This window comes from Chenopodium quinoa, unplaced genomic scaffold (assembly GCF_001683475.1).
Source record: "Chenopodium quinoa cultivar QQ74 unplaced genomic scaffold, ASM168347v1, whole genome shotgun sequence".
Lineage (NCBI taxonomy): Eukaryota > Viridiplantae > Streptophyta > Magnoliopsida > Caryophyllales > Amaranthaceae > Chenopodium > Chenopodium quinoa.
In genome coordinates this window covers 399,166-426,527 of record NW_018742410.1, presented here as the reverse complement: position 1 = coordinate 426,527, position 27,362 = coordinate 399,166, and the positions used below count along the sequence as shown (strand labels likewise).

Genomic DNA, 27,362 nt, shown 5'->3' with positions numbered 1-27,362 from the left:
ACCAAAATTTTGAAGGTAATCCTAAAGTTGCATTGATAGTTGATGATAGCAAAACAATATGAGTACATGAGAAATATGTTGCAACCCCATAGAAAAAAAGGTAAAGCTTTATAGAAGAAAGGATATGTTCAGCACCAACTTAAAAGTTGAAGAAGAGAAGCAGAAAAGAAGAGCCAAAAAAACAAAAAGAAAATTCCACTACAATTGAAATTTGTAAGAATAAAGGTAAAAGACCTAAACAAGACTGCTTAAAGCTTTAATTATGCATTATGCTTTGTGCCAATAAAAGCAACCTTCTTACTAAATCAATTTATAAACGAGAAGTACTTTTTATTTTTTGGACATTTGAACAAGCTATGCTATAAACCCCCTCCAATTCTAAATACGAAGTAATACAATATCACAGTTCAATTTCACACATTAAGTATGATCAACTACTCATAGTTCAAATATAGGAAGTTAAAATTTGAGCTTTCACAAGACCAAAAAAATAAAAAATAAAAAAAATGGAGCTTTCACATACTTCGTATTACTCTTAGTAAGCTCATTGACCTTGTGTGTAACATCTAATATAAGTAGACATTAATATTATAGTGTAATGTATTTGTAATAATTAACTCACATTCAGGCCAACGCAAGTACCTTTTTATTATTGAAGTGTATCACTTAGCTAGAGATTCCGATCCCTTAATGAAATTTGTTAATGAGGTAATCTCGTGACAAAAATGCAAAGTAAAGAAAAGTATACAATCTAATGATTCTGATCCCAACGACAAAAGCTTCAATCAGTATTGATGAAGGCTGACAAATCCTGAATCAATGTAGCTGTTGCTGGATCTTCAGGTTTCAGTATATGAAATACATGGGTTTCTCCCTTGGCCTCGATCCATCGAGCCTGACCTGCCCATTGGCTTGTCTTAACCCGTTTGTAGTACCATATCCCACGGCCCCGAAGCTCATCCACCTCGGCTGTGTAAACCAACAACTTCGTACACCCGAGGTGGGAAATGCTCGGGGTCCCGGGCCCAAATGGGTTAATGAACGCGTTATCAACTCCGTTTGTACAATTGTCACAAACATAAGACCAAACTATATAATTGGTAGAGGACGCAATGCCTTTAGGCTCGAGTGGAACCCGTTTTGACCCGAGAAAATAAGGCATGGCTAAGAAGAGACCGGTAAAGCGTGGGCCAGGGCTAAGCCCGGCCCGGAGTGCCAAGTTATGAGCTATGGTGCCCCCTGCACTATCTCCTCCAACAAACATGTTTTGAAAATCTCCGTATTGGGTTAACCATGGTTCATGGCTAGGCCTGGTACTAGATGCATGGGCTGCCACCCACTTGAAGGCAGCCCATGCATCGTTAAATGGGGCAGGTACTGTAAACTCCGGGTACAAGCGATAGTCTATAGCTATCGCAAGAACCCGGGCCTCAGCCGCGACCCTAGCCACAAAAACACTGTCACCAATGAAGAATGGGGAGCCAATGCAAAAGGCTCCCCCATGGAAGTAAATAAGTACAGGGAGTTTCCGGGCCGGGTCAGGGTGGGCTGGAAGAAAAACCCGAGCCCCGAGATTTCGGGTGGAAGAAGAGGGGAAGGTGATGTCTTTGGATTGCACATGAGTGTCATTAGGAGGGGGGACAATGGAGGGTGGGGTGGTAGTATTGTATCTCAAAACGGTGCCGTTGCGATAATCAATAATGTAAGGCTGAAGTATAATTGGAGAAAGAATAGTCTCAGATGTTGAAGTATGAGCAAGCAATAGTTTAACTAAGAAGAAGACGAGAGTGAAGAGATGATGGTTTTGTGTAAGTAAGGCCATTGTTGTGTAGGAGTGTTTTGAGTGTATTTGTGAGTGGAGAAAGATTTTTATATGTTGGAGATAAGGCAGGAAGAAATGGGCACTTGGAAGTAACTATCAATGTTGACAATAATTATTCGATAACTATATTGTACATTTATTTTTTTGAACTATATCGCTTATATGGCTTTCACTTATATAGCTAGATTTTCCCATGTACATTTCTTGTAAGATTGTCGATATTAAAAATTTACCGCATAATTATTTTCTACTTCTACACACGTACATTAGCTATAATTAAACCCCCTTCTTCACCTATATGTCGAGACCTATAAAGCTACGACTATTAACTAATGACTGATTTGTGAAATCAATTAACGAATTTTAACAATATTGTTGATATTTGAGGAAAAAAAAATACCAACTTAAAATATTGAATAACTAGCTTAGGTCATGTGTCATGCACGGTAAGTGTAACTGTTTTTAAACAAAAATTATTATGTCTAACAAATAAAAGTGATGCTTTAAAGTAATTTCCTTAATATCAATAATATGAATCAATTTTATTACGGAGTATTACTTTTTTAGCAAAATCTAATGTTACTCCGTCTATCAGATAATTAAAAAGGAGTTAGATTAATATTTTAGGGAAGAATTATAAGCACCAAATAAAAAAGAATACTTTTGTCATAAAGATAATATAAAAGATTTGAAATGATATTATAATTGTATCAAATATTCACATAAAAAAAATAGTTAAAAAGGGAAGGAGAATTTTGGAGGAAAATAACAGCACCAGGATGTGACACGTGTTACTCCTGGTGTCTGTTTTAGTATTAAGTTATTGATGATTGATTGATATTCATTTAATAGTGTGCCCAAATGACCACTTAAATTAAATCCCAACACAAACTAATCCAGGTCCAAGTTCACGCCCAAATCTTATCTAATATATATATATATATAAATAAAGTAGGCATTTTTGGAGAGCATTTGGCGCGCCACATAAGCAAAGGTATTATTTCGACCAATTAAAAGTTAGATTTGTATTTTATTTTAGAATTAAAAAATTCACTCGCCACATAGGCAAAAGTGACGAATGAAATTTAAAAATTTTGCCACGTAGGTAAAAACAATGAATAATGATTTATTAAGATTTAAATTATTTTAAAACTAAAAATTATCTTTTTTAAAAGATGATCTTTTGATATTAGGATTTAATTTTAAAAAAACTATAAATTATACAATTATTATATACAAACACTTTAAAATTAAATATTTGAAAAAGAAATATATGTTCATTTTGTTTTTAAGAAAACGTTCAATCAATTTTTATTTTTTTAAAAAAAAAAACCTTTTAAAAGAAATATAAATTGTTAATAATTAACTAATATTCTTCAAATTTTTTTAAAAAAAATCAATATTCATCAAAAAAAAAATAACAATAATGTTCAGTCTTTATCAATATTCTTCAAAAAAAAAAAAACAATAATGTTCAATTTTTATCTTATCTAGCAACCCATTTTATGATTAGATAAAAAATTTTATAAGAGAATTATTTGCTACTCCACAAATATATAAAATAGGATGATATTAAAGATTTGTATACATCCTCTCAAAAATATAATTGTGATTTTATTTTTTTCAATTGTAAATAGACAATATATATATACTATACAAAAAACTCAAACATGTGAATATTATTTATCTACACTTTTTCATGGTGTGAATTTTTTTCAGGTCTAATTCGTTGATTAACAAAAAATATTGGAAATAATGAAGTATATCAAGGCTTTCTGATGGTAAACAAAATAAATTGATTGTTATTCATTATTTTATAAGATTTATGTTTTGTTTTATTTTACATAATCTAATTATGTTACTTATCGTATTAAATTTTGTTAAACAACTTAATTGTAACTTAATATTAATTATTCTGTATTTGAAGGGATTATGTCCATGCGCCAATTGAAAGAAATTTTTTCAAGCACTTATATATCCAAAAGAGAAATGTGTGGATTGGAAAAGTAAGGGCCTGTTCTCGGGCCTGTTCTCTTCAGCTTATTTTCAGTTCAATCCAGCTCCTAATTTCCTTCTCTCATAAAATATTCAGTTCAGTTCAGTAAATCAGAATAGACCCTAAGTCAACTATAATGTTATAATAGTAGGGAAAAAAAATTAAAGATTGTAAGAGATGTCTTTGATAATTTTGATTTTTTATGTATTATAGTTTCTGGTAGAATATCTATATTATTATTGTAAAAATCATTGTAATAGTGTATACATATAACTCTATTATTAAGGACATATGATAATGAAATTTCTTTATAAAGATTTAATTTTATTCAATTAGATTAATTTTAGTAATGCAACATTCTTGGTAGTATATATATATATTTCACTTAACTATTTAAAAATTTATAAAGTCATATCCTTTTACTATTACTCCCACCGTCTTTATTTTAACCTTGTAGTTTTGGGTTTACTTTATTAATTTTTCATTGTATAAAGTTGATACGGAGTAAAAGAATAATGGTGGTCTAAGTTATTGTTTGTGAAAGAAAAATAGTGATTCTATAACTATATATGTATAGTGGAACAACGTGTTTTCGTTATACAAACGAATCATAGGTTAAAAAAATACGAATAGGATTATGATTTTATTCTAATATTTATCATACTTATAATTTTCATATAACTAACATTAAGTAAATTAAGGTCGCATTATAAGTTACATTAAAATAAAACAAATTATCCGTTTTCTAACAAACAAAATAAAAAAAAAAATTATAGAGTTAAATTAAGAAAATAATCTTTTCATGAGATTTATGTATAAAAAATTGTGCATCGCACGGGTTTCTATCTAGTTCTAAATATTACGCAAGTAAATGAAGTTCAAAGTTGTTATTGGATCACATGGGTCAAAAGCCCATAAGTCAAAGGCCAATAGGTCGACTTTTTATGTACCAAAAGCATATTGATATTATAATTAATAAGTTAGGGGCAATTTTCATGATAAGTTCAAATGCTCATTTAGTCATTTCTACTCTCTCTTTCGAAAAAATGCTTCGTGTCTAAAACTACAACACACTTCCAAACAAAAAAGGGAAAAACCTGAAAAGTGGGGAACAATAGAAGAGCCAAGAAACAAAGAGTAAAGGCCACTAGAAAAAAATTAAGGTTGAACACCAAAAACAAGACTGTCTAAAACCTTTGAATATCTGCCTTTAATTTATTCATGATTGTGCCAACAACAATCAACCTTTCAACCAATTAATCAAGTTAGAGTAACACTCTCGATAACAAAAGACGGCCATAAAAATAATGCTCGTCCTCTTTACTTCGTATGCAGAATGTTCTATATTCTCCCAAATTCCCAATACGTAAACACACATTCGTTACACAACACTATGTCACTATATATAGCTTTCAATTTGAAGTTATTTAAAATCAAGCAAGTAACCAACAATTACTCTTATACGAACTTTGTCGACAAGATGTTATCACTGCAAAATGGCTGTGTATATAAAAAGTATACCGTACATTATTTTATCACCAGCACAAACACCTCAATTAGAATTAATAAATGCTGATAAATCCCGAATCAATTTAGTTGTTGCTGGATCATCTGGTTTCGATATATGGAATATATGAGATTGTCCCTTAGCCTCAATCCATCGGGCTTGACCCGGCCATTGACTCGTCTTAACCCGTTTGTAGTACCATATCGCACGACCCCGAAGCTCGTCCACCTCGGCTGTGTAAACCAACAACTTCTTACAGCCGAGGTGGGTAATGCTCGGGGCCCCGCGCCCAAACGGGTTGATAAACCCGTTATTAACCCCGCCTTTGCAATGGTTGCATACATAAGGCCATACTTTATAATTCGGCGAAAACGGGAACCACTTGGGCTCGAGTGGAACCCGCTTTGACCCGAGAAAGTAAGGCATGGCCAAGAACAAGCCCGCAAGGTGCGGCCCGTGGCCCATTCCGATCCGAACCGCTAAATTGTGAGCTATTGTACCACCTGAGCTATCCCCTCCGGCGAAGATCCTTTGAAGATCGCCGTACTGGGCCACCCACGGGTCATGTTCGGGCCTAATACCAGACGCATGGGCTGCCACCCATTCGAGGGCAGCCCATGCGTCCTCCAAAGGTGCAGGAACCGTAAAGTCCGGGTACAAGCGATAGTCGACAGCAATCGCAATAACCCGGGCCTCGGCCGCGACCCTTGCCACGTAGTGACTATCACCCCAACCGAAGGCAGAACCAATGCAGAAGGCTCCCCCATGGAAGTAAAGAAGAACAGGGATCTTCCGGGACGGGTCATGTCGGGCCGGAAGAAAAACCCGGGCCCGGAGATTGTGATACGAAGGTGAAGGAATGGTAATATCTTTGGATTGAACCTGAGAATCAACTGGTGGTGGAACAAAAGATGGCGGCCCGTTATAGTATTTTGTAACGGTGCCGTTTTGATAGTCGATACTATAAGGTTGGATTATAATTGGGGATTTAGAAGTGTTTTTGGCAAAAATAAGAGAAATTTGAGCAAGAATTAGTACAAGGAAGAAGGAGAAAGAAATAAGAAGATGGTTTTCAGCCATCTTTTTCAAGTGTGTTTTGAGAGTGAAAGGAGTTAGATTTGGAAAGATGAAGTAGGAAGAAATAATGAGTTTTGTAATTTTGTTTGCTTAATTTAAGGGAGGAAGAAATGGGCACTTGGCAAAGATTGAAAAAAATGGATGTATTTTAATTTAGGACTGTACGGTGCCCACATCTAATGTAAATACATGTCACATCTTTTATAAGGGACAAACATAATCACGGTTGAATTGTCGGGGTTGATACACCCTCCATTAATTGAGCTTAATTGTAAGAACGTGAAATTATTTGTGTTGTTAAGTTACTCCGTATTAACTAACGTGCTACACTTAGTTTAAGAGAGATCGGACAATGCTTAGATGTTTTCCGGTTAATGAATTGCAAAAACAATGTGGAGTATTAATTGTGGTGAACGATAATTTAAACATTTTTTGGATTGTAAATATTTCAAACGGAAAGAGCAAAAATAAATTAGAGGGAGTATTACTCAATATTAGTAATAATTTAAATTTAGAAATGTGAAAATGTGAGTATGTGAGCTTGGGTGAAATTAGGTGGATAAATACTTTAACAAGTAAAAATATTACTTTTAAAATTTTGTATTAAACTCTTAGGATATCTAAAACACATTAAAATATATAGAGTTATATAATGAGATAATTGAGGCAGTATTACGAAGTAATAGTCAAATACTCAAATATGTAAAAATATCGTAGGAATATGCATGGAACAACAATTCACAAATATAGTGCGCAATTAGAGATTACTCTAAACAATCTCCTCTGAATCAAAAAATTAAATCACCCATAATTATAAGTTTTTTTTTTACAAAAAAAAAAAAAAAAAAAAAAAAAAAAAAAAAAAGGGCAAGTGACGAAAAGATAGAACTTCAAAAAACGATCACGGTGGGACTCGAACCCACAATCTCCCGCTCCGGAGGCGAGCGCCTTATCCATTAGGCCACGCGATCTTCTTCCATGAAAAAGTACCGATTTAATTTATAATAATAAGTCTATAGCATTTTTTTTACTCGTCTTTTATTGTAGAATTCCCTTGCCAATTTATCTTTACAAAGTACTCCGTACTTGCGTAATCAAGAATTTAGATTCCATATATGTATATATCACATCAATTATTAGAAGATTTTTTAAAATAATTACAATCTGAAGAAATAATTAGAAATATTGTTTTTCTACCATCACACTCTATATATTCTACACATCTAATCATATTCATGGTGATCTTATACCTTTTCAATAGAATAGTTACGATATCATTAAAAACATAGCTAATTTATCCCAAATCATACAGTATTAATTTCCATCTATGTAAATATCACATCAATAATTAAAAGATTACCTCAATTCATATTATCTTTCACCTCATCTTATTCACCGTAATTTTAGATTGTCAAGTCGCTCATAAAAATATATACCTTTTGATTTCATTCCCACAATCCGTATCATTAGTTTTTGTAATGAACTAATGATTCTTGTCCATTTGGCTTTTTTTTTTTTTTTTTTTTTAAATTTTTTAATTTTTATCATTTATAAATTTATTTGTTTGGTATCTAGTTCAATATTGTGTATTTTTACAACACAAAGCTTGTTTATTCCTTTTTTCAATCAGTGTCTACCTAGAACTATGCATCAATAAACGACCTTACCATGAAGAAATATAAAGAGTAATGGGATGTCAAATGCCAATTATTCCCTCCGTTTTGTATTAATCGCAATTGTTCACAACGTTTAAGAAAATTTATAGGGTGGGGCTCAAAAGGGGATTTTTTAGAATATAAAATATTGTTGGTATGAGAGAGAAATAATAATAATAATAATAATAAAGTAGTGTAAGTGGGGTTGGTATGAAAGATAAATAATAAAATATTTGTGAAAGTGGGTTTAGTAAGACAGAGAAATTGTAAAATAATGGTGAGTTCTTTTCAAATATAGAAGTGTTGCAATTAATATGAAACAAATATAAAAGAAAAGTATTGCGATTAATACGAAACAGAATTAGTATAAAAAAAAATCATTTTAATATACTTGCCTTGTTCTTAATAGTTTGTTTCATGGAATTTTTTTTTTTGTTACTCTACCCGATTCATCCTTTGGGCTAATTCAGATTTGGGGATCAGTTCTGGGTGATTAGGTTCTGTTTAGGGTAAAAATTACCCTGGACACGTGGCCCTATAGGGATCTGACACGTGTCATCACCCTATTGCACCATGGGCATCCAATCAACGGATGCCACGTGGCATTGTACCCCCAATGGGGGAGCAGACCCATCTGCTATAAATAGAGGAATCTACCTCATTTATTGATATTCATAAATACACCCACCAAAACCGAGCAATATTAATTGCGGAATCTCCCGGAATCCGAGAGAACTAATCTACCTTCCGCACGTAATTTCATACAGAATCATACTAACTTGACCTTCGGAGGCGGAACTCCACCCAACCGGAGTTTCGTGGTTTTGCAGGTACAGAAGTCAGGCGTACATTCCCGGTGCTGTAACTCTCCCGTAGGACACCTCAAAAAACCCCGAAACATTTGGCGTCGTCTGTGGGGAGAGTACCACTTGGATGGCATCTGAAAATGTACCAAACGTAGAGGGCAGCCGGCCCACGGCTGACCCTGAGGTCCACACGGACCATGAAGGCGGAAGTGGGGACGACTACAATGTCGAAACCTATATGGCCCCAGACGGGTCTTTCCGCTCTAGGCGCACCCGTTCTAAAGAAAAGAAGGAACGGGGCCAAGACAAGGCTTGCCCCAACAACCTAGGCGGCAAGCATACCGGACAACCCCAGGCGGCGGAGGGGTCGGCCCCCGTCACCAGAGAGGAGCTCATGGACCTCATGAGTAGCTTCAAAGGGGAAATCACCGACATCATCAAAAAGTCAGTTGGTTCCAGTAAGGGCCAGTCGGCCAAGAGGGCTTCAGTAAAGAAGCCAATCAAAGACCGGGTGCCTACTCCTCACCCGAAGCCTAAGGGGGGGGGGGGGATGGGCCCCTAATTGACCTTTCAAAAATTCGTTTCCCTGAATCAGGGCTGCGAAAGGCCATCCAGCAAATATAGCCGGATGGGTCAAAAAAGACCATCACAGATGCCCGGTTGTTTATCCAGGATAAGAGAGGTCAGAGTATGTCCCAGACGGCCTCTACGTCGACATACCCATACAGTTTTCGTAATTCTTCGATCAAGCACTCGGAAACTCACCCTAGGAGCCAGACGCACGGCACGTCCGTCCGTACTGCTCCTCATGTGATCCACCAGGCCCCATTTGTGCCTCAGCAACCATATGGAGCTGGATCACCATACATGCAGCATTCTCCTTTTGGGGGAATGGCGACAAACACCGTCCAACCCATGGACTGGCAGCTCAGGCTGCTAAACCTAGGGGAACAGCCTTCGGCTTTCTCCCGCAAAATAACCGAGGCGGCACAGCCGGCCAAGGTTAAGAATGTGTTGGTAGGTACCTACGACGGTACCACCAACCCAGAAGACCATTTGATGGCCTACACCAACCTCATGTACCTACAGGGGTTGGACGACGCCGCCTGGTGTTGATGCTTCCCGGCAACACTAAAGGGCATAGCCCAACGGTGGTTCGGCAACCTGCCGGCTGGGTGCATCAATAAATTTAAGACGCTTGCATATTTGTTCGCGTCCAACTTCTCCATGAACATCCCGGCCAAGAAAACCAGTCTCGACCTAGGGGCGATCCGGCAGGGTGACAAGGAGGGACTTCGGTCCTATGTCAGGCGGTTCAATCTGATGAGAATTCAGATACAAGGATTGTCTGACGAAGTTGCGTACACAGACTTCTTCAAGGGTCTGAAAGATGGGTCGACTTTCAAGTTCGACCTAGTTCGCAAGAGGGTTGCTACCCTCCAGGAGGCACTAATGGAGGCTGAAGCCTATATACAGGCGACGGAGCTCTGTGCCGTCAAGCACCCGTCAGAACCTAGGCGGTCTGACGTAAAGGAAAGATGGTTCCATCAGTCGGCCAGAAAAGAAGAAAAGAAAAGAAAAGAAGTCTGGGCAGTTGACCGCCCAGGTCAGTCATCCCAGAAGAAGCAAAAAAAGTTGGAACCGTACGTCCCCAAGTACGAGTTCAACAAGGACTGCTCCTCCATCCTCATGGAGATAAAAAAACCACTTGACCATTGAAAAGCCGTCTCCTCTAAAGAGCGCTGTTAAGAATCGGGATAAGAGCAAGTATTGCCAATTCCATGAGGACATTGGCCATGACACCAATGGTTGCTATAGCCTCAGGCGGCTATTGGACCGATTGGCCGATGAGGGGGCTTTGAAGTCCTATCTGACAAAGTCCAAGGGTAACCCTACAAATGGAGGGCAATCATCTAAGAAGCCAGTGGTGAGCTCTGACACAGATGAAGAGCATATCTACACCATTGCAGGCGGCTTCGCTAGTGGTGGCCCCACCATTCGGGGTGCCAAGGACAACATCAGGAAGTTGTCCGCCTCAGAGGACGAAGGCCAGGCGTCGAAAGACGTCTTCCTAGAAGTCTTCATCTCTGAGAAAGACAGGGATACGGTCAGGCAGCCCCACGATGACCCCATTGTCATCGAATGTAAAGTTGCCAATCAACGAGTTGGCCGGATCCTAATCGATACCGAGAGCTCGTCTGACCTGATAAGCTATCGCTGCTTGGCGAAGATGAAATACAAGCCCAGCAGTATGCACAAGGCCCCCCACCCCCTAGTCGGCTTTGGAGGTGGGGTATTGCATCCGGTAGGTAGGATAGACCTACCCATCCGGCTGGGAGGCAAGGGGGAAGGGCGGCACATGGTCGTCAAGTTTTTGGTAGTCGAAGAGCTGACTGCCTACAACCTCATATTGGGACGTCCAACCCTCAATGAGTCCAAGGCGGTAATCATCCCCTCCCTCATGCTGATAAAATTCGAGAGGGATGATGGGTCAGTAGGCTCCCTAAGCGGGGACCAAAAGGCGGCTAGAGAGTGCTATCTCTCAGACGTTAGGCCGACTGCCCATGCAGCCGGCCCCAGCGAGGAACCTACTGACCTTGATGACAAAGAAGTCGGGCCTGTCCCTAGGACAGGCGGTACAAAGAGAAGGCGGACCAATTGGCCCCCGCCAAGAAAATGAAATAGCAATCACTAGCCGGGGAAAGGCCGGATGACTCCCGGCCCTAGTCGGCTGGTGAAAGCATTGATGTCGTCCTGGACGACAGCCGTCCTGACAGAACAATTAAAGTTGGGATGGTTGCTTTTGAAAAGTTGGGGGCAGACTTGCTCCAACTCCTGAGAGAGTTCAAAGACCGCTTCGCCTTTGAAGTAGAGGAGATGCCAGGCGTCAACCCAGATCTAGCCGTCCACAAGCTAGTTGTTGATCCCAAAATAAAGTCATTTATGCAAAAGAATAGGGATCATGGCGAGGAGAGGTCACAGGCGGCAATCGCCGAAGTCAAAAAGCTCCTCGACGCTGGGTTCATTCGGCAATGCTACTACCCGGATTGGGTAGCTAATGTGGTCCTTGTCAAAAAACCGAATGGTACCTGGCGGATGTGTGTAGACTACACTGATCTGAACAGGGCATGTCCAAAGGATAGCTATTCGCTTCCTAAGATAGACAGTCTGGTTGATTCTACAGCCGGCCATGCCCTGATGAGCTTCATGGATGCCTACTCAGGCTTCCATCAAATTCCCCTATGGAAGAAGGATCAGGAAAAGACGGCCTTCGTCACTGATCAGGGGTTGTACTGCTACACGGTGATGCCGTTTGGGTTGAATAATGCGCCTGCTGCCTTCCAACGAATGATCAACACGGTTTTCACCCATCAAATCGGAAGGAATGTGAAGGCGTATATAGACGACATGATAGTCAAATCCAAGCTCCAGGCGGATCACCTAGTTGACCTCCGAGAAACCTTCACCACACTCAGGCGGCACAAGGTCAGGCTTAACCCCAAGAAGTGTGTCTTTGGTGTTGAGTCTGGGAAGTTTCTAGGATTCTTGATTGATCAAAGAGGCATAAAAGCCAATCCGGAGAAGGTCCAGGCGGTGATTGACATGCAATCACCCCGAACCGTCAATGAGGCCCAAAAGTTAATCGGTTGCCTGGCGGCATTAGGAAGATTCCTCAGCCGGTCAGGCGACAAGTGCCTTTACTTCTTCCAAGCAATCAGGAAGAGGTCCAGGTTTGAATGGGGAGAAGAGGCTGAGGCGGCATTCCAAAGGTTAAAGCAACACCTGCACTCGTTGCCCAGACTAGTGAGCCCCCTGCCCAAGGAGGTTCTCTACATGTACCTAGTCGTCTCAGATCACTCCCTTAGTGTCGTTCTCCTTGCTGAGAGAGACGGCAAACAGCTTCCAGTGTATTTCATCAGCCATATTCTTAGAAATGCTGAACTCCGCTACCCAATGATTGAAAAATTTAGGCTGGCTCTCTACAAAGCAGTCAAGCGGCTGAAGCCATACTTCTTGGCCCATCCGGTAACTGTCTATACTGATCAGCCACTCAAAGGACCAATGACCACCATGGAGTCATCCGACCGAATGATCAAGTGGGCTGTTGAAATTCAGAGCCTGGAAATAACTTTTGAGCCTAGGCGGGCAGTAAAGGGTCAGGCGTTTGCTGACTTCATTGTCGAAATGACTAGGCCCGCTCAGCCGGAAGATGCTGGCCAGGTTTGGAAGTTGTTTGTAGACGGAAGCTCTACGGTAAACGGCTGTCGTGCAGGCGTAATTTGCAAATCTCCAGAAGGAGATACATACGAATATGCACTGCGGTTCAAATTTCAAGCTTCAAACAATGAAGCTGAGTATGAGGCCCTCCTAGCCGGTATGCGCATGTGTAAGGCGGCAGGGGCAAGGAAAGTTGACGCCTGCTCCGACTCTCAATTGATCGTCAGTTAATTCTATGGTGACTACGAGGCCACCCACCCGACAATGATCAAATACCTGCAGGCGGTAAAAGAGGAGGCGGGGGCATTTGACGAGTTCCATTTGGAACAAGTGCCCCGGTCCGAGAACAACCAGGCGGATGCCTTGTCCAAACTGACCTCATCCACCACTTGTGACACGCTTAGGTCAGTCTTTTGGGAGGTCATGGAAAAAAGAAGTATCGAGCATGATCCCATTGGAATTTTAGACCGAAGCACCACCTGGATGGACCCCATCCGGGAATATTTGGTAGACGGCACCCTGCCGGATGCCTCTTCAGAAGCGGCAGCACTTAAAAAGCGAGCTCTAAGCTTTGAAATGTTCAAGAGGGAACTCTTTAGAAGGGGGTACCTCTAGCCGTTACTGAAATGCGTAACCCCAGAGCGGGGAAGAGAGGTGTTAGAGGATCTGCATGCGGGTTTTTGCGCATCACATATAGGCGGCAGGACTCTAGGAAAGAGAGCTAGACGGCAAGGTTATTTTTGGCTGACCCTTGAAGCGGATGCCATGGACTTAGTGAAAAAGTGTGACAAATGTCAGAAGTTTGCCCGGCTCATACACCGTCCGACAACCGACCTGACGGCAATCTACAGCCCGGTTCCCTTTACGAAGTGGGGCATGGACATCTTGGGTCCTTACACGCCTGCCTCAGGCGGTAGAAGATACATTTTGGTGGCTGTAGATTACTTCACTAAGTGGGTTGAGGCCGAGGCGGTCAAAGGCATCAAGACGAAGGACGTCATCTCCTTCATATAGAGAAACATCATCACCCGGTTTGGGGTGCCTATGTCTATGGTTTTTGACAACGGTCCTCAGTTTGAAACGCTTGCCCTCAAGGATTGGTTGGGAGATCAGGGGATCTCGCATTGTTTTGCATATGTTGGCCGGCCCCAAGCAAACGGTCAGGTTGAGGCCTTCAACAAACTCATCTCAGACGGCATAAAAAAGAAGATCGAAAGAGCCGGTGGTCTGTGGGCGGATGAGTTAACTCACGTCCTTTGGGCCATCAGAACGACTGAGAAGGGGGCAACCGGTGAAACCCCGTTTCTAATGACGTACGGCACTAAAGCGGTTCTGCCAATAGAGCTCTATGAGCCAACACTCCGAGTCATGCTCTATGACGAGGAGGCTAACTGGGAAGCCATGCGCCTAGCATTGGATTTACTCCCAGAACGCAGGGGCAATGCCGTCTTACGTCATGAAATATACCGTCTGAGAATGACGAGTGCTTACAACAAAAGAGTACGCAAGCACCCTCTCAAAGTTGGGGACTTCGTACTACGAAAGATGGAGGCCACTGGCAGGGCAAATGAGCAAGGGAAGCTGACCCCCAATTGGGAAGGCCCCTATCGGATATATGACGAAGTCAGAGGCGGCACCTACTGCCTGGAAACTCCAGATGGTAGGAAGCTACCTAGGACCTGGAATGTGGATAACTTGAAAAAGTACTACTTCTAGGAAAATGTAGTCATTTTTTGTACATAGAGTAAATTAATGAGAATTACTTTATTTCAATTTCTTTGTGTACCAAAGTCCCGATATGAACAACACATCCGGGTATTTTTTAAGATCGGGCAACCGTTTGTCCCAAACATAAACCAAAAAACGCTAAGTACCTAACTTAGTCGGTTAAAAGGCACAAAGCTTACAATAAACCGTCTGCTCAACCTCCGAACAGACATCCGGCAACGCCCATCCGGGTGAATTTGTCGAAGAGAACATCTCCCTTCCGGGTGGTATATTGTTCTAAGCGTCAAAACGTTGAACGGTCTTAACCGGCTAGGTTAAGCCCATGACCGTCTGAATGACCTATTGTAAACAAGATAGAGCCGGTTATTGCCCCCAAGGCAATACAGGCGGCAAAATTAAATCTTGTTAGGCAGACGGCTATTGCCAAAAAGCAACCTAGCCGGCTTATGCGCCCATTAACCAACTTCTAACAGATATTGACCGACTGTTACCCCATGGTACCCCAGACGGGGAAATTACAATTCAAGCCACAGCCTTATTTGCCTCAAGGCAACTAAGGCGGCGAAAATTCTATCTAATTTACTTCCCACCAATTTCGGAAAGATTCCATATGGCTGTTACCCCAAGGTAACCCAGCCGGTAAGAAGTCTATAGTCAGCCGGCATAGACTGGCTCAGACTTCTCTCGCAAGCGGTCACATAGACCCCTATTTTGTTCTCTAAGTGCGACTCAAGCGGCAACCAGCACATTAACTTGTCTGACCTAAACCCGCTTGACCCAGATCGGTTGATTGTTGATCTAGGAATGTAAGGGCGGCTATTTTCTTAGTGTTTTCACTAAACAATCACCCACCCAGGGGCAGGCATAGTCAACCCATTCGGCATTATCAGTTCAAAAAAAAAAAAGGGAGAAGCAAACAAACAGTGAAAAGCAAAAAATAGAACAAGGTTTGCAAAGATGACCGACTCAGTCGGCATAGAGTCATAAACATTATAATTTATTCAAGTGTTAGCTGGACCCCCGTCCGGTGAAAAAAGATACATCAGATACACAGCACGCAGGCCGGAAAGTTAGAAGACAAAAAGCTTAAGGCTGAGGCGGAGGCTGATCCTGATCCTGGCTCTACAAGGCGGCTCCTGGGACAGGAGGGACAATCTCCTCTTGATTCTCTCCCCCTTCTGAGCAGTTCTCCGCCTGCATGGCCTTAATTTGCTTTTGGACCCACTCCTCATAAGGCTCCGGAGCCGGCTGGTTCGTTTCTTGCGCATCAATGGCAAGATCTGTATATTTGTAGGCAAGTTCCCAAACGGTGTATTCCGCGTTCGGATGGACCAGGGACCAAGCCTTCTGCATTCGAGCGATGCAGTCTTGCTCATTCTCTTCGATGAGCCGACTCTGTTCAGCCTCCAGCGTAGCCTTGAAATTGTCGCTGGCCTTGGCTGCCGCCTCCTTCAAGCGGACGTTGTCAGCAAGGAGATTTGTGTTCTCCTTCCTGGCCACATCCAGAAGTTTGGAAGAGTCGTTCACCCTCTTCAGATCCGCCTCGACATTATCCTTCTCCGCCTTGAGGTTGTGGATCTTGGTGCCGGCTTCATCAAGCGCCTTTTGGAGCCGCTTGATGTTGTCCGCCTGTTGCATGATTATGCTTTTAGTTTTCAATTCATGCATAATCATGGAATACTGGGCAACATTATGGGCGTCAGACGCATCCCGTTTAGCCCGTCTTACCTCCTCACACTTGCGGGCATAAGCCTTCTTGAGCCCTTCTACGTGCAGCATCGACTGCAAAATCCCAGACGGTGTCAGAAGTGACCAGGCGGCATAATAACTTAAGAAACAAATTGAAGGATTATGTACTTCAGACAGGCCGGCCATAACCTGGTCGGCATTGAAGGAATGGATCCCTGGTATCGCCTCCTTCTCCTCTTTTGGGACGGCCTTCAGCATGGCCCGAGCGTACCGTTGTACATCCGCCCAGCGAGGGGAGTGATATGCACTAGAAACAGATGGTGAGAAGGCAACATACTTCCCTCCTATCGACTGCCGGCTTCCAGAAGAGTCTTCTGGCTGGAGCTGGGAGTGCAACTTGACCCGCATAGGCTTGCCAAGCAAAGAAGGGTTGAAGGGGTCAAGAGTACCTTGGGTGGTAGGATGAGGGTCGTGGCTGCCCTCAGTCGGTATTGAAGCACCGGATGCCCTAGGCGGCTCCGTCTCCTTTTCAGGAACATCCGGTTGCCTCTTTGACAGATCGAACCCCAAGCCGAGGTTCTTGAGAGTTTTACCCCCAATCGTCAGACGGCTAGGTACCGTCAAAGAGGAAGTCTTCCTCACCTTGTTTTGGGCAGGCGGTGCCTCTCCAGGCCTAGGCCTGATTATTTTTGAGACGGAATGGGGCACCTTTCTCCCATCCTAAAAACGAACATAGCAATCAGGCGGCATTGAAGCCAAACGGAAATATATGTAGAAAGAAAAAAGGAAAAGAAAGATACCTTCTTCGCCGCCTGAACAACAAGTTTTTTCTCCGCATTTGCCTTGCGGATTTCAACGGCTGACTTGGCGGGTGTCTTGTCAGCAGGCAACATTGCTAATCCACACACTGCACAAAAGAACCCATCTGGTCAGAGAAACAAATAAAACAAGGAACAAAAGATAAGATAGGGGCAATCTCTAATGTGACCTACGTTTGTCAAACTGAGTGCTAAGTTTACAAACGGACAGAAATGCCTCGTCTCGAAGAAACTCGTGCCTAGGCACCCAATTTCTGGGTACGCTTATTAAGTCTCCATTGGAGAGGGTGGCGGTGGTCTGTTCAAAGAATTTGGACTCTATTATTCGCTCATAGTCCTCATCCGGGACACGAGGCTTCTTACATTTATGACCCAGGAGGGCTGGCTTCCGGTTGTATACCCTATACTCCCGGTTCTCTGCCTGAGTAGGGGCGGAGACCAAGTAAAACCTGTTCTTCCAGTCGGACCACTTAGACGGTTTGTCTAAGGTCATCAGGTAATGGGGATAGGTGGTCAATGTGTACCAGGCTCTCCAACCGCCTGGACTTCTGTTCAAGTAATGCATATGAGCGAAAGCCTCCCATCTGGGGTTGATTTCCTGCATCTCGCAGGCGGCAATGTAACCCAATATGTTAACCCATGAGTTGGGGGTTAATTGCCAAATGCCAAGGCCATATCCTCGAAGGATGGCCTTTATTGTGTTATGAAGGGGGAAGCGGAGACCAGCTAGGAATGCCGCTTCATAGCAGCCAAAATATCCGTTTGCATTGGGCTGCTCGTCTTCCCAAACAATAGTGCCCTTCTCAGGCGGCACAATTATTTTCCATTTCTTCCCAAGCGGGCGAATTTTTATGAAATCCTCCAAATTATTTTCCATGCTTGCCCTATCTTTAGCAGAAACGACGATAAGGAACGGGTCGCCTTTGTTATTCCAATTAGGCCTCTCCTCCGCCTCGCTATCAACATCCGGTGTCAAAAGGCTGCTGCTGCTGCCGCTCTGCTCTCTACCGGATGAGGAGGCGGTCTCGTCGTCGCTGACACCCTCTTCTTGGTGTTCCAGCTCAGATTTAGAGGGCGAGGCGGCATCTTCGTCACCTCCCATTCCTAAAATCCCATCACTGGGAGTGCTTGGGGGTGCCAGGCGGAGAATCTCTTGTTCCCTCCGTCTGACTGGGGTCAGGCGGCAGCTCGCCTGAGTCTGCCTCTCTGTACTCTGGGTCGAAGGCAGTCTTTTTTGTGCGAGCCATTGCCTCTTGCACAGAGACAGAGACAGTCGGTTTCGGAGATGAACAAGGAGACTCCCCGTACCCAGAGGCGGCACCCCCAGTCCTAGACTCAGCCGTACCAGGAGACTGGCTGACCTCTAAATTGTGGTGTGCCGTGTGTGTGATGGGTGAGGTCATTATTTTAAGGTATTTACTGCCAAAAGAATCAAAAATAAACTCCAAAAAAGACAACCAATACGTTACCTTGAGATTGAATAGAAAATTAGAGACGGTTGTAGACCAAAGATACCCCAAACGGTATCACTTTGAGCAAACTGCATATTGGCAAAAGAAGGAAAATTAATCACCAATGTTGCCCAAAGATACCACAGGCGGGAAAAGCCGGTTGGGTAAGATTGGCAAAAGCAAATAATCTGGGATTTTTATCAGATTGGGCAAAGACCCCCCAGTCGGCATAAACCGGCTGAGTTTCGCAAGAAGACAACTCAAAGAAATAGAGAAGCCAATACAGGCGGCCTGAAGGCCGGCTGTGTATTCGTTAAAGCGAAGGCTGTTTCAAGGCACCCCAGGCGGCAAAGACCGGTCAGGGGTCGCAGCAAAACAGCTTAGAAAGAAATTGCTTGCTCACCCCCTAGACGGTGTGAGACTGGCTGGGAAAACAGCAAGGCAGGCCAAAAGAAAGTTTGATCAAAGATACCCAAGACGGTTTTCACCGGCTGAGGGTCTATTGAATGCAACTCACCAATGAGATTGCTTGAAGATACCCCAGACGGTTTACACCGGCTGAGGGTTTATTGAATGCAACTCACCCAAGAGATTGCTTGAAGATACCCCAGACGGTTTACACCGGCTGAGGGTCTATTGAATGCAACTCACCAATGAGATTACTTGTTTGATGCCCCAGACGGTGAAAACCGACTGAGGGTCTATTGAGTGCAACTTCAATAAGTGCCAGAATATAACTCAGACGGTCTATACCGGTTGAGATTTTCAATAGACGCAATTTATAAAAAATTGCCTAAAAAGCTCCAGACGACAAAAGCCGGTTGCAGCATAATCAAACATCCAATCAAAAAGACCGATTGAGTCAGAAGGATACCTTAGTGAGACGGATAGCGTAACTCAAGCGGTATCCGGAAGAACGGCTGTCTACACAAGTAAGCAGGCGGGGTCAAGAGCTCTCGCTTTTTCTCTCAAGAAATTTCTCTCAAAAATGACAAAGTGAGAAATGAAAGAAGGGGGATGCCTATTTATAGGAGATCTCAGAAGGTGAACCGTCACCTCCTCTTTCCCCTTAGTTTGAAATTTGGAAAAGAGGGGGAAAGAGGCGAATCGTCGTATTCCTGCTTGGTTGGCGCGTGTCACAGGTGCCACGTGGCATAGCCACGTCAGCACCCGTGAGGGGCAAATGTTTAGGGTAAAAATTACCCTGGACACGTGGCCCTATAGGGATCTGACACGTGTCATCACCCTATTGCACCATGGGCATCCAATCAACGGATGCCACGTGGCATTGTACCCCCAATGGGGGAGCAGACCCATCTGCTATAAATAGAGGAATCTACCTCATTTATTGATATTCATAAATACACCCACCAAACCCGAGCAATATTAATTGCGGAATCTCCCGGAATCCGAGAGAACCAATCTACCTTCCGCACGTAATTTCATCCGGAATCATACTAACTTGACCTTCGGAGGCGGAACTCCACCCAAGCGGAATTTCGTGGTTTTGCAGGTACAGAAGTCAGGCGTACATTCCCGGTGCTGTAACTCTCCCGTAGGACACCTCAAAAAACCCCGAAACAGGTTCCAGTCTCTTCCCAATTGTTGTTGCAAGGAATCGAACACGCGGTCCTCTCTACCTAGTGCACTTCCAATTACCACTGTACCAACAATCAATTGGTTTTGTTTCATGGAATACATCTTAATATAGTAAAAATTTAACCACAATGGTATTACCTTTGAGCAATAAACTCATGCAAACACGTATTAAATTCATAATCCATTTGTAGTTTCATTATATGGAGTATTATTTTTAATTTTTTTTTTTTAAGACCAACTTTTTCATAAATTTTAATTACATAAAGTTATTATTATAAAATGCATGCAATTACCGTTAGAAAATTAATCAAATGAGGCAACTAATAAGGAATATGGAGAGTGCATAAACACTAGATATTTAGATCTCGTTATTATTTTTGGTGTGTAGATGGACATAAATAATCAATGTAGCGAAGTACTTTGTAGACGAGGTTAGATATAATGTACTCTATATAACTGTAAAAGACGTTAACCAACTAAAGTATATTAGAAGCTAAACACCCAAGAAACTAATCTGTATTTTTTTTAAAAATAAACTTCTAAAATAATTTTAAACCCTGATCAATAACGTTTAAAATTTCACAAGTTCTTATATGTGGCTAGCCATACAATGTGGCCAGCCATTATAGAGGTTACTTCGTTAGTGTAATAGGGGTTATTTGATCAGTGTTAAAGAGGTTACTTCGTCAGCATTATGAGGTTACTCGGCCAATATTATAAGGATTATTGAGTCAGTATTATAAGAGTTACTTAGTCAGTATTATAAGAGTTACGTTGTTCTTTTATAAGTGACCGAATGGCGCCACACACTTGACGGGCTGTTAAAATTTTTAATTTCATATTCTAATCCAAAAAAGCAGGCGAAAACTCTAGAAAAAAGAAAAACCAAAAAAAAAAAAAAAAGCGCGTAAAAGACAGACACACTCCAACAGTCCAACTCTCCGACACAGTTTAATTATAGATCTCAATTTAAATCAACGGCTATTATTCAACCTCCCCACCAATTTTCCATCTCATCATCCTAACTTAACAAACACCGTCTTCTTTCTCTTTCCTTTTCTGTAATAATCTTTTTTTTCTCTCTCTCTACTTTCTCTCTCCTCATTTCTCTGAGCTTTCAGAACTCAGATAATCCAAACTAAAATAAACCCAGAATTTCTCGTTTATAAATAAACAAAACCCATAATTAAAAATTAAAAATTATAGAGAATTGAATAAATTTAGGTTTTCCCCTCATTCATCGCAGCTGAAGTAAATCGGATTTTGTGAGAAAAAAGGGGAAGAGGAAATATAGGGTGATTTTGGAGAGAGAAAATTTTGAAAGAGAGGATCGAGTTTGGATCCGGTTCAAGGTTATTCGAAGAGTCCATTTTTGTCTCTGTTAGTCAACGGATCCGACGTCATTTCTTCAGATCGGTGATTATTTCGTCGGTATGTTTTCATTTTTTCATTATTGTTTTTTTTTGGATTGGATTTTTCTCTGTTTCTTATTTTATTTTTACTTCATTTAATATGAATTGATGATTAATAATTAGATAAAAACGAAACTAATTGGAATTTATTGGGTTTTTTTCTTTTAATAAGTTGATTGAATCTAATATAATGACATTTAATGTGATTAATCTTACCCTTGATGATTATGTTGTTTGTGATAACTAATAAGTTAATTGTATATGATTTGAGGACTAAAGTTATTTTATTTTTGTTGTGTGATTATGATTGATGAAATGGGGGTGATTAATTTTGTGTTATGAGTTCATTTATCTGATCTTGAAAGAAAATTCAATGATTTTGTTGTTTTTAGGTTATTATTATTTGATCTGAAGAAAAGGGTCATTTGGCTGAGGAGAGAGAAAAATGGCTCTTAGAAAGGCAGTAGGGCAGCTGAAGGACCAAACGAGTATTGGTCTGGCGAAGGTATCCAGTGATATGGCGCCGGAGCTTGAGGTTGCCATTGTTAAGGCGACGAGTCACGAAAATGATCCGGCTGATGAGAAGTATGTTAGGAGGATTTTGACTTTTACGTCGTATAATCGAATGTATGTGAATGCCTGTATAACATCTATCTCGAGGAGGCTTGGGAAGACCAAAGATTGGGTTGTGGCATTGAAGGCGTTAATGTTGGTTCATAGGCTGATGAATGATGGGGATCCTGTTTTCCAACAGGAGATCTTGTATGCGACTCGAAGGGGGACTAGGTTGTTGAATATGTCGGATTTTAGAGATGAGGCTCACTCGAATTCATGGGATCATTCGGCTTTTGTGAGGACTTTTGCTTTGTATTTGGATCAGAGGTTGGAATTGGTGTTGTTTGAGAGGAAGCAAGGTGGTAAGGAGATCAATGGAGGGGGTAGTGGTCATGGTGGTGAGATTGTTAGGTATGAGCCAAGGGATGATAAATTCAGGTCTCCACCTAGTCGATATGATTATGATTATGGAGAATTTAAAGATGAACCTAGGATGAGGAGAACTAGGTCATTTGGGGATGTTGGTGAAGCAAATGGCCGAGAGGAAGACAAGGCTGTCACTCCACTGAGGGAATGGAAGCCTGAGAGGATTTTTTCAAAAATGAGTCACCTGCAGAGGCTTTTGGATCGTTTCTTAGCATGTCGGCCTACCGGAATGGCAAAGAATAGCAGGATGATACTCGTTGCCTTATACCCTGTTGTGAGGGAAAGCTTCAAGCTGTATGCTGATATCTGTGAGGTTCTCGCTGTTTTACTTGACAAATTCTTCGATATGGAGAATGCAGATTGTGTGAAGGCTTTTGAAGCTTATGCTAGTGCTGCAAAGCAGATTGATGAGCTTGTGGCTTTTTACAACTGGTGCAAGGACACTGGTGTTGCAAGGTCGTCAGAGTTCCCGGAAGTGCAAAAGATCACTGATAAACTCCTTGAAACCTTAGAGGAGTTTGTGAGGGACAGAACTAAGAGGCCAAAGAGTCCCGAGAGAAAACCAGAGCCTGAACCAGAACCCAAAGAGGAGGAACCAGTGCCTGATATGAATGAAATTAAAGCATTACCTGCACCAGAGGAGCCCGCTCCACCACCCCCACCAGCACCAGAACCTGAACCAAAGCCGCAGGTGACTGGGGACTTGGTTGATCTAAGAGAAGAGGGAGAAAGTGCAGATTCTCAGGGTAATAAGTTTGCATTAGCTTTGTTTGCCGGAGCTGCTGAAAATGGGAATGGATCATGGCAAGCATTCGATAATAAAGAGGGGATAACCTCTGCGTGGCAAACTCCAGCTGCTGAACCAGGGAAGGCAGATTGGGAGCTGGCTTTGGTGGTAACAGCCAGCAATCTCACTCACCAGAAAGCGGCTATGGGCGGTGGATTAGATCCCCTACTTTTGAATGGTATGTATGATTCAGGAGTTGTGAGGCAACATGTGACAGCTACCCAGATGAGTGGAAGTGCTAGTAGCGTTGCAGCGCCTGGAAAATCCGCAACACCAGTTTTGGCTCTCCCTGCTCCAGATGGTTCAGTTCAAACGGTTGGTGGAGACCCGTTTGCTGCTTCTTTGAGTGTTGCACCCCCTGCATATGTACAAATGGCTGACATGGAAAAGAAACAGCACTTGCTTGTGCAAGAGCAGGTTGTGTGGCAACAATATGCCAACAGTGGTATGCACGGTCAAGCTACTTTGGCTAAAATAGGAGGACCTGCCTATTATACTCCCGGATCCAACTCAATGATGCCCGCTGTTAATCCGATGATGCCATATGGTCAATATGGAATGCCGCCACCCAATGGCTATTACTACAACCCCATCTGATTTTTGTGCCCATATATGTGTAGCTGACCTTTTTCTTTTCCTTTCGTTTGTTTTTTAATTTTTTTTTTTGTGATCCCGATGTTCATTGTATCACTTGTTTGTGATTATATGTTCACTTCTTCTCCATGGATAAGAGTCGGATGGAAACAAGAGATAACGGAGCAGAATGATTCGTGATTCGGTAAAGTTGATTCCGAGAGGGGCATTGTCTTGTAGTATTGCACCTCTGATTTGTACTATTAATTTTTTTTCTTGAACGTATAATACGTGTGAACAACACTATATTCATCGAGTCTTAGAGTGATAAATTTTTTCCTCATTGTATCTCGTATCCTCCTTGTTGAGCAATGTAAAAACTTGTGTCATAACATACATGTTGATCAATTGTAATGCATGAAGTGTAGCGGATGGCAAATTTGTTCAAGTAGAATGACTCAATTCCTGAAAGATGAAAAGAAAGGAACTCCTACAGGGGAAAACCGTGAGTGTGAGTAGTGAACCCGTGCAACGGCCTAAGCTGCGAAGGTTGTGTGATTTATGAAGCCAACAGCCAACTGTAAATGCTATGATTATGGTTGTAATGTTGCTGTGATGCGAATGAAAGCGTCGGTTGAAGGGAGACTTCGTAGGAGTTGAGCTGTTTACCTAATTCAATTCTTTGGTTGAAAGAGTACGGTACCACCTTTATTGCAAAAGTAGATAGGACATAGGACAATGACAAAGTGACATAGTATATCAATATGTTTTCGTTGGTAAACGACTAAACGATATTGACCAAAATAATGGTCCTGAATTCCTCAGTTACAAACCCACTTGTTCAGCTTCTAGATTCTATAAAGAAAAAAATAAAGTTGAATAAAGATGGAACATAATAATTTACGCACCATTCGTCCATTCGCACGAACCATCCAATACTTTCAACGTAGTCTTGTTGTGGGTGCTTGAAATGTTTTTGTCAACAATTCAACTTAGTTTGAATTTTGAAAGGTTGTAACTTGTAACAGTTGTGAGTCTTGTAATTACTCTATCATTCTTTATACAACGTGGTGAACAAATGTTTAACATGATAGGATTCTATTAATACGGAGTATAGGTTGAGTCGGTAGACTTATGTGACATATATGAATAATATAGATTTGCTTAGAGAAGATCCGATGTAAATCATGATTGTAATCCTATTTTATTTACTTTATTATTACTTATTTAAAAAAAAAAAACAAATTTTAAATAAATTAAGATAAATTTTAAAAAAATAGGTTGAGATTAGGGTTAAATGGTTAATAATGACTAATCAAATTCAAATTTTTGATAAGTTCATAATTTTTTTTTTATTTCAATTAAATTCATATTATTAAAATCAAGTGAACAAAACACACTTATCCCTGAATCATTACCTTGTAAATACTTTTGACTACGAGACTTTACAGTGTCAATTTTCTCCGTAAAAACTTCCTCCCCACTTTTTAAGGTAGTAAAGCCTGATCGAGTTTAAACTTGTGGGAGTTTCCGGCCATATCAAATTAAAACCTCAATTAGGCAAAATTACCCTTCTAAAACATCATTCCACCGCTATTCGTTAACCCCTTTTCTTCATCAACAAAACCCTACAAAACAAAACTCAATCACAAGCTCCCAAACCCCCAACAATGGCGGACGAAGATCCAGACTCTCTCACTCAGTTAATCACAAACCCTAATTGGAGAAAACCCATCAATGGCCGCCTACCTCCAGACTCTCTCACCCAAATCTGGGCTCGTCTCCCCATAAAATCCCTCTACAAATTCCGATCCGTTTGCAAACTCTGGAATTTCCTCATTTCTTCCGACCCTCTTCTCTCCGATCTCCGCCACCAACTCCACCACTCAATCCCACCGCCACCGCCGCCGAATCTCATCCTCTTCCTCCGCCACCTCCCGGATGAACCGGTCAAAGTTCCCGATCGCCCAGTTCACCTCTCAATCCGACCCTTTGAAGAACTCTTCCGGGTCGACCGTGACCCGAATACCCACTCCATTAAAAACGGGTTTACCCCTTACGTTGATTTCTCTCTCCAATTTCTTCCATCAAAGGGTCCAATTGTTTGCTTTGTTTCTGATCGGTATTTTTACCTTTGTAACCCTAGTACCCAGGAATTCCTTCGTCTTCCTCCGGGGCCAAATGGTAATTCCATCACCTCAAATGGTGGGTTTGGATTTTTGGGTGATGAGAACCGGTATGTTGTTGGATTAACCGGTGAAAAATGTGAATTCTTTGAGTTTGGACCGGGGTTAGCAGGTTCCGGTTGTTGGCGACAAATCAAACAGAGTTGTCCTGTTCAGGTGAAGCGGTTTGGGTTAATGGTGAACCGGGAGTTTTACTGGACCGTTGAGAATGGACCGGGTTTTGTGGTGTGTTTGGATGTTAAAGAAGAAGAATTTAGGGTAATTCCAGCACCTCAAGGAAATGAAAATGAGATTATATTATATGATTTGTTATATTTGGTTGAATTTAAAGGGTGTTTATGTGCTGTTGATAATTATTCAAGGCCTTCAAGAATGGAAATTTGGGTGTTGAATCAAATTGAGGGTGAATTTATTTGGAATAGAAAGTTTAACATTTTTATATCTGGGATGGCTAGAGATGTGGTGTATCCTTTTTGTGATTATGAGGGTGAAAATGGGGGAGATATGGTGTTGTGTAATGAAACAAGAAGCAGACTTTATAGTTATAATTTGAAGAACCGTAGTATTAAGCAGGTTTACCGGCCTAAACATCGAACTAATGATCGCCTCGCTTTGTATACTCCTGGCCTTTTCCCCCTTTCCATTGCTAGTTAAGATTTTTGATTATGTCAGGAATTCAGGATTCATGTTGTTTAGGAACTTTATGATGTTTTTGTCACAGCATATGTTTTTATCACAGCAAATGTTGAATTGAATAATTGTTACTCCAATGGTGTTATGGTATTGATTTTGATTTGGCTTGTATCAGTTATGAGCAATCATCACAGCATATCTTTGGATTGAACATAAGCCCTCTCAATGTGGATTGTGTGATCAGTTCATTATGGACAGGACTTGTGCTGTATGCTTTTGTGAATGTGCTAATCGGTTCGTTACAAGTTCGTGCGGCTCTGATGCCAATGGCTATGTTCGTTGTGACTGTTGAGCCATTAACTTCGTAGTGCTGGACTATATTCTTTATTGAAATTGTTCAATTTGACTTAGAAAGAAGTCCCTG

General features: G+C 41.6%; 4 protein-coding genes and 1 non-coding gene across 5 annotated transcripts; 2 read left to right on the top strand and 3 right to left on the bottom strand.

Moving 5' to 3' along the window:
* Window positions 1–623: 623 nt before the first annotated feature.
* LOC110705200 (2-hydroxyisoflavanone dehydratase-like) lies at window positions 624–2,008 on the bottom strand. The gene has a single exon (XM_021883060.1). The coding sequence runs from the start codon at window positions 1,820–1,822 to the stop codon at window positions 782–784; it is 1,041 nt and encodes a 346-aa protein (XP_021738752.1). The 5' UTR covers window positions 1,823–2,008; the 3' UTR covers window positions 624–781.
* A 3,296-nt stretch (window positions 2,009–5,304) lies between these two features.
* On the bottom strand, window positions 5,305–6,541 carry LOC110705190 (2-hydroxyisoflavanone dehydratase-like). Its single transcript, XM_021883048.1, has one exon. The coding sequence runs from the start codon at window positions 6,403–6,405 to the stop codon at window positions 5,371–5,373; it is 1,035 nt and encodes a 344-aa protein (XP_021738740.1). The 5' UTR covers window positions 6,406–6,541; the 3' UTR covers window positions 5,305–5,370.
* A 759-nt stretch (window positions 6,542–7,300) lies between these two features.
* Window positions 7,301–7,373, bottom strand: TRNAR-CCG. Its single transcript has one exon. It is a non-coding gene; the product is annotated as a tRNA-Arg (tRNA).
* A 14,036-nt stretch (window positions 7,374–21,409) lies between these two features.
* Window positions 21,410–24,567, top strand: LOC110705181 (probable clathrin assembly protein At4g32285). The gene is made up of 2 exons (XM_021883037.1): window positions 21,410–21,797; window positions 22,171–24,567. The coding sequence occupies exon 2, from the start codon at window positions 22,224–22,226 to the stop codon at window positions 24,141–24,143; it is 1,920 nt and encodes a 639-aa protein (XP_021738729.1). The 5' UTR covers window positions 21,410–21,797; window positions 22,171–22,223; the 3' UTR covers window positions 24,144–24,567.
* Window positions 24,568–25,789: 1,222 nt separating this feature from the next.
* Window positions 25,790–27,306, top strand: LOC110704709 (F-box protein At5g18160-like). The gene is made up of 2 exons (XM_021882523.1): window positions 25,790–26,919; window positions 27,114–27,306. The coding sequence occupies exons 1-2, from the start codon at window positions 25,790–25,792 to the stop codon at window positions 27,304–27,306; spliced, it is 1,323 nt and encodes a 440-aa protein (XP_021738215.1).
* Window positions 27,307–27,362: the final 56 nt, after the last annotated feature.

Coding starts and splice junctions, on each gene's coding strand:
- LOC110705200 (XM_021883060.1), bottom strand. CDS start 1,822: ATGGCCTTACTTACACAAAACCATCATCTCTTCACTCTCGTCTTCTTC.
- LOC110705190 (XM_021883048.1), bottom strand. CDS start 6,405: ATGGCTGAAAACCATCTTCTTATTTCTTTCTCCTTCTTCCTTGTACTA.
- LOC110705181 (XM_021883037.1), top strand. CDS start 22,224: ATGGCTCTTAGAAAGGCAGTAGGGCAGCTGAAGGACCAAACGAGTATT.
- LOC110704709 (XM_021882523.1), top strand. CDS start 25,790: ATGGCGGACGAAGATCCAGACTCTCTCACTCAGTTAATCACAAACCCT. Junction 26,920..27,113: donor ACTAATGATCGCCTCGCTTT/GTATACTCCTGG, acceptor GGCTTGTATCAG/TTATGAGCAATCATCACAGC.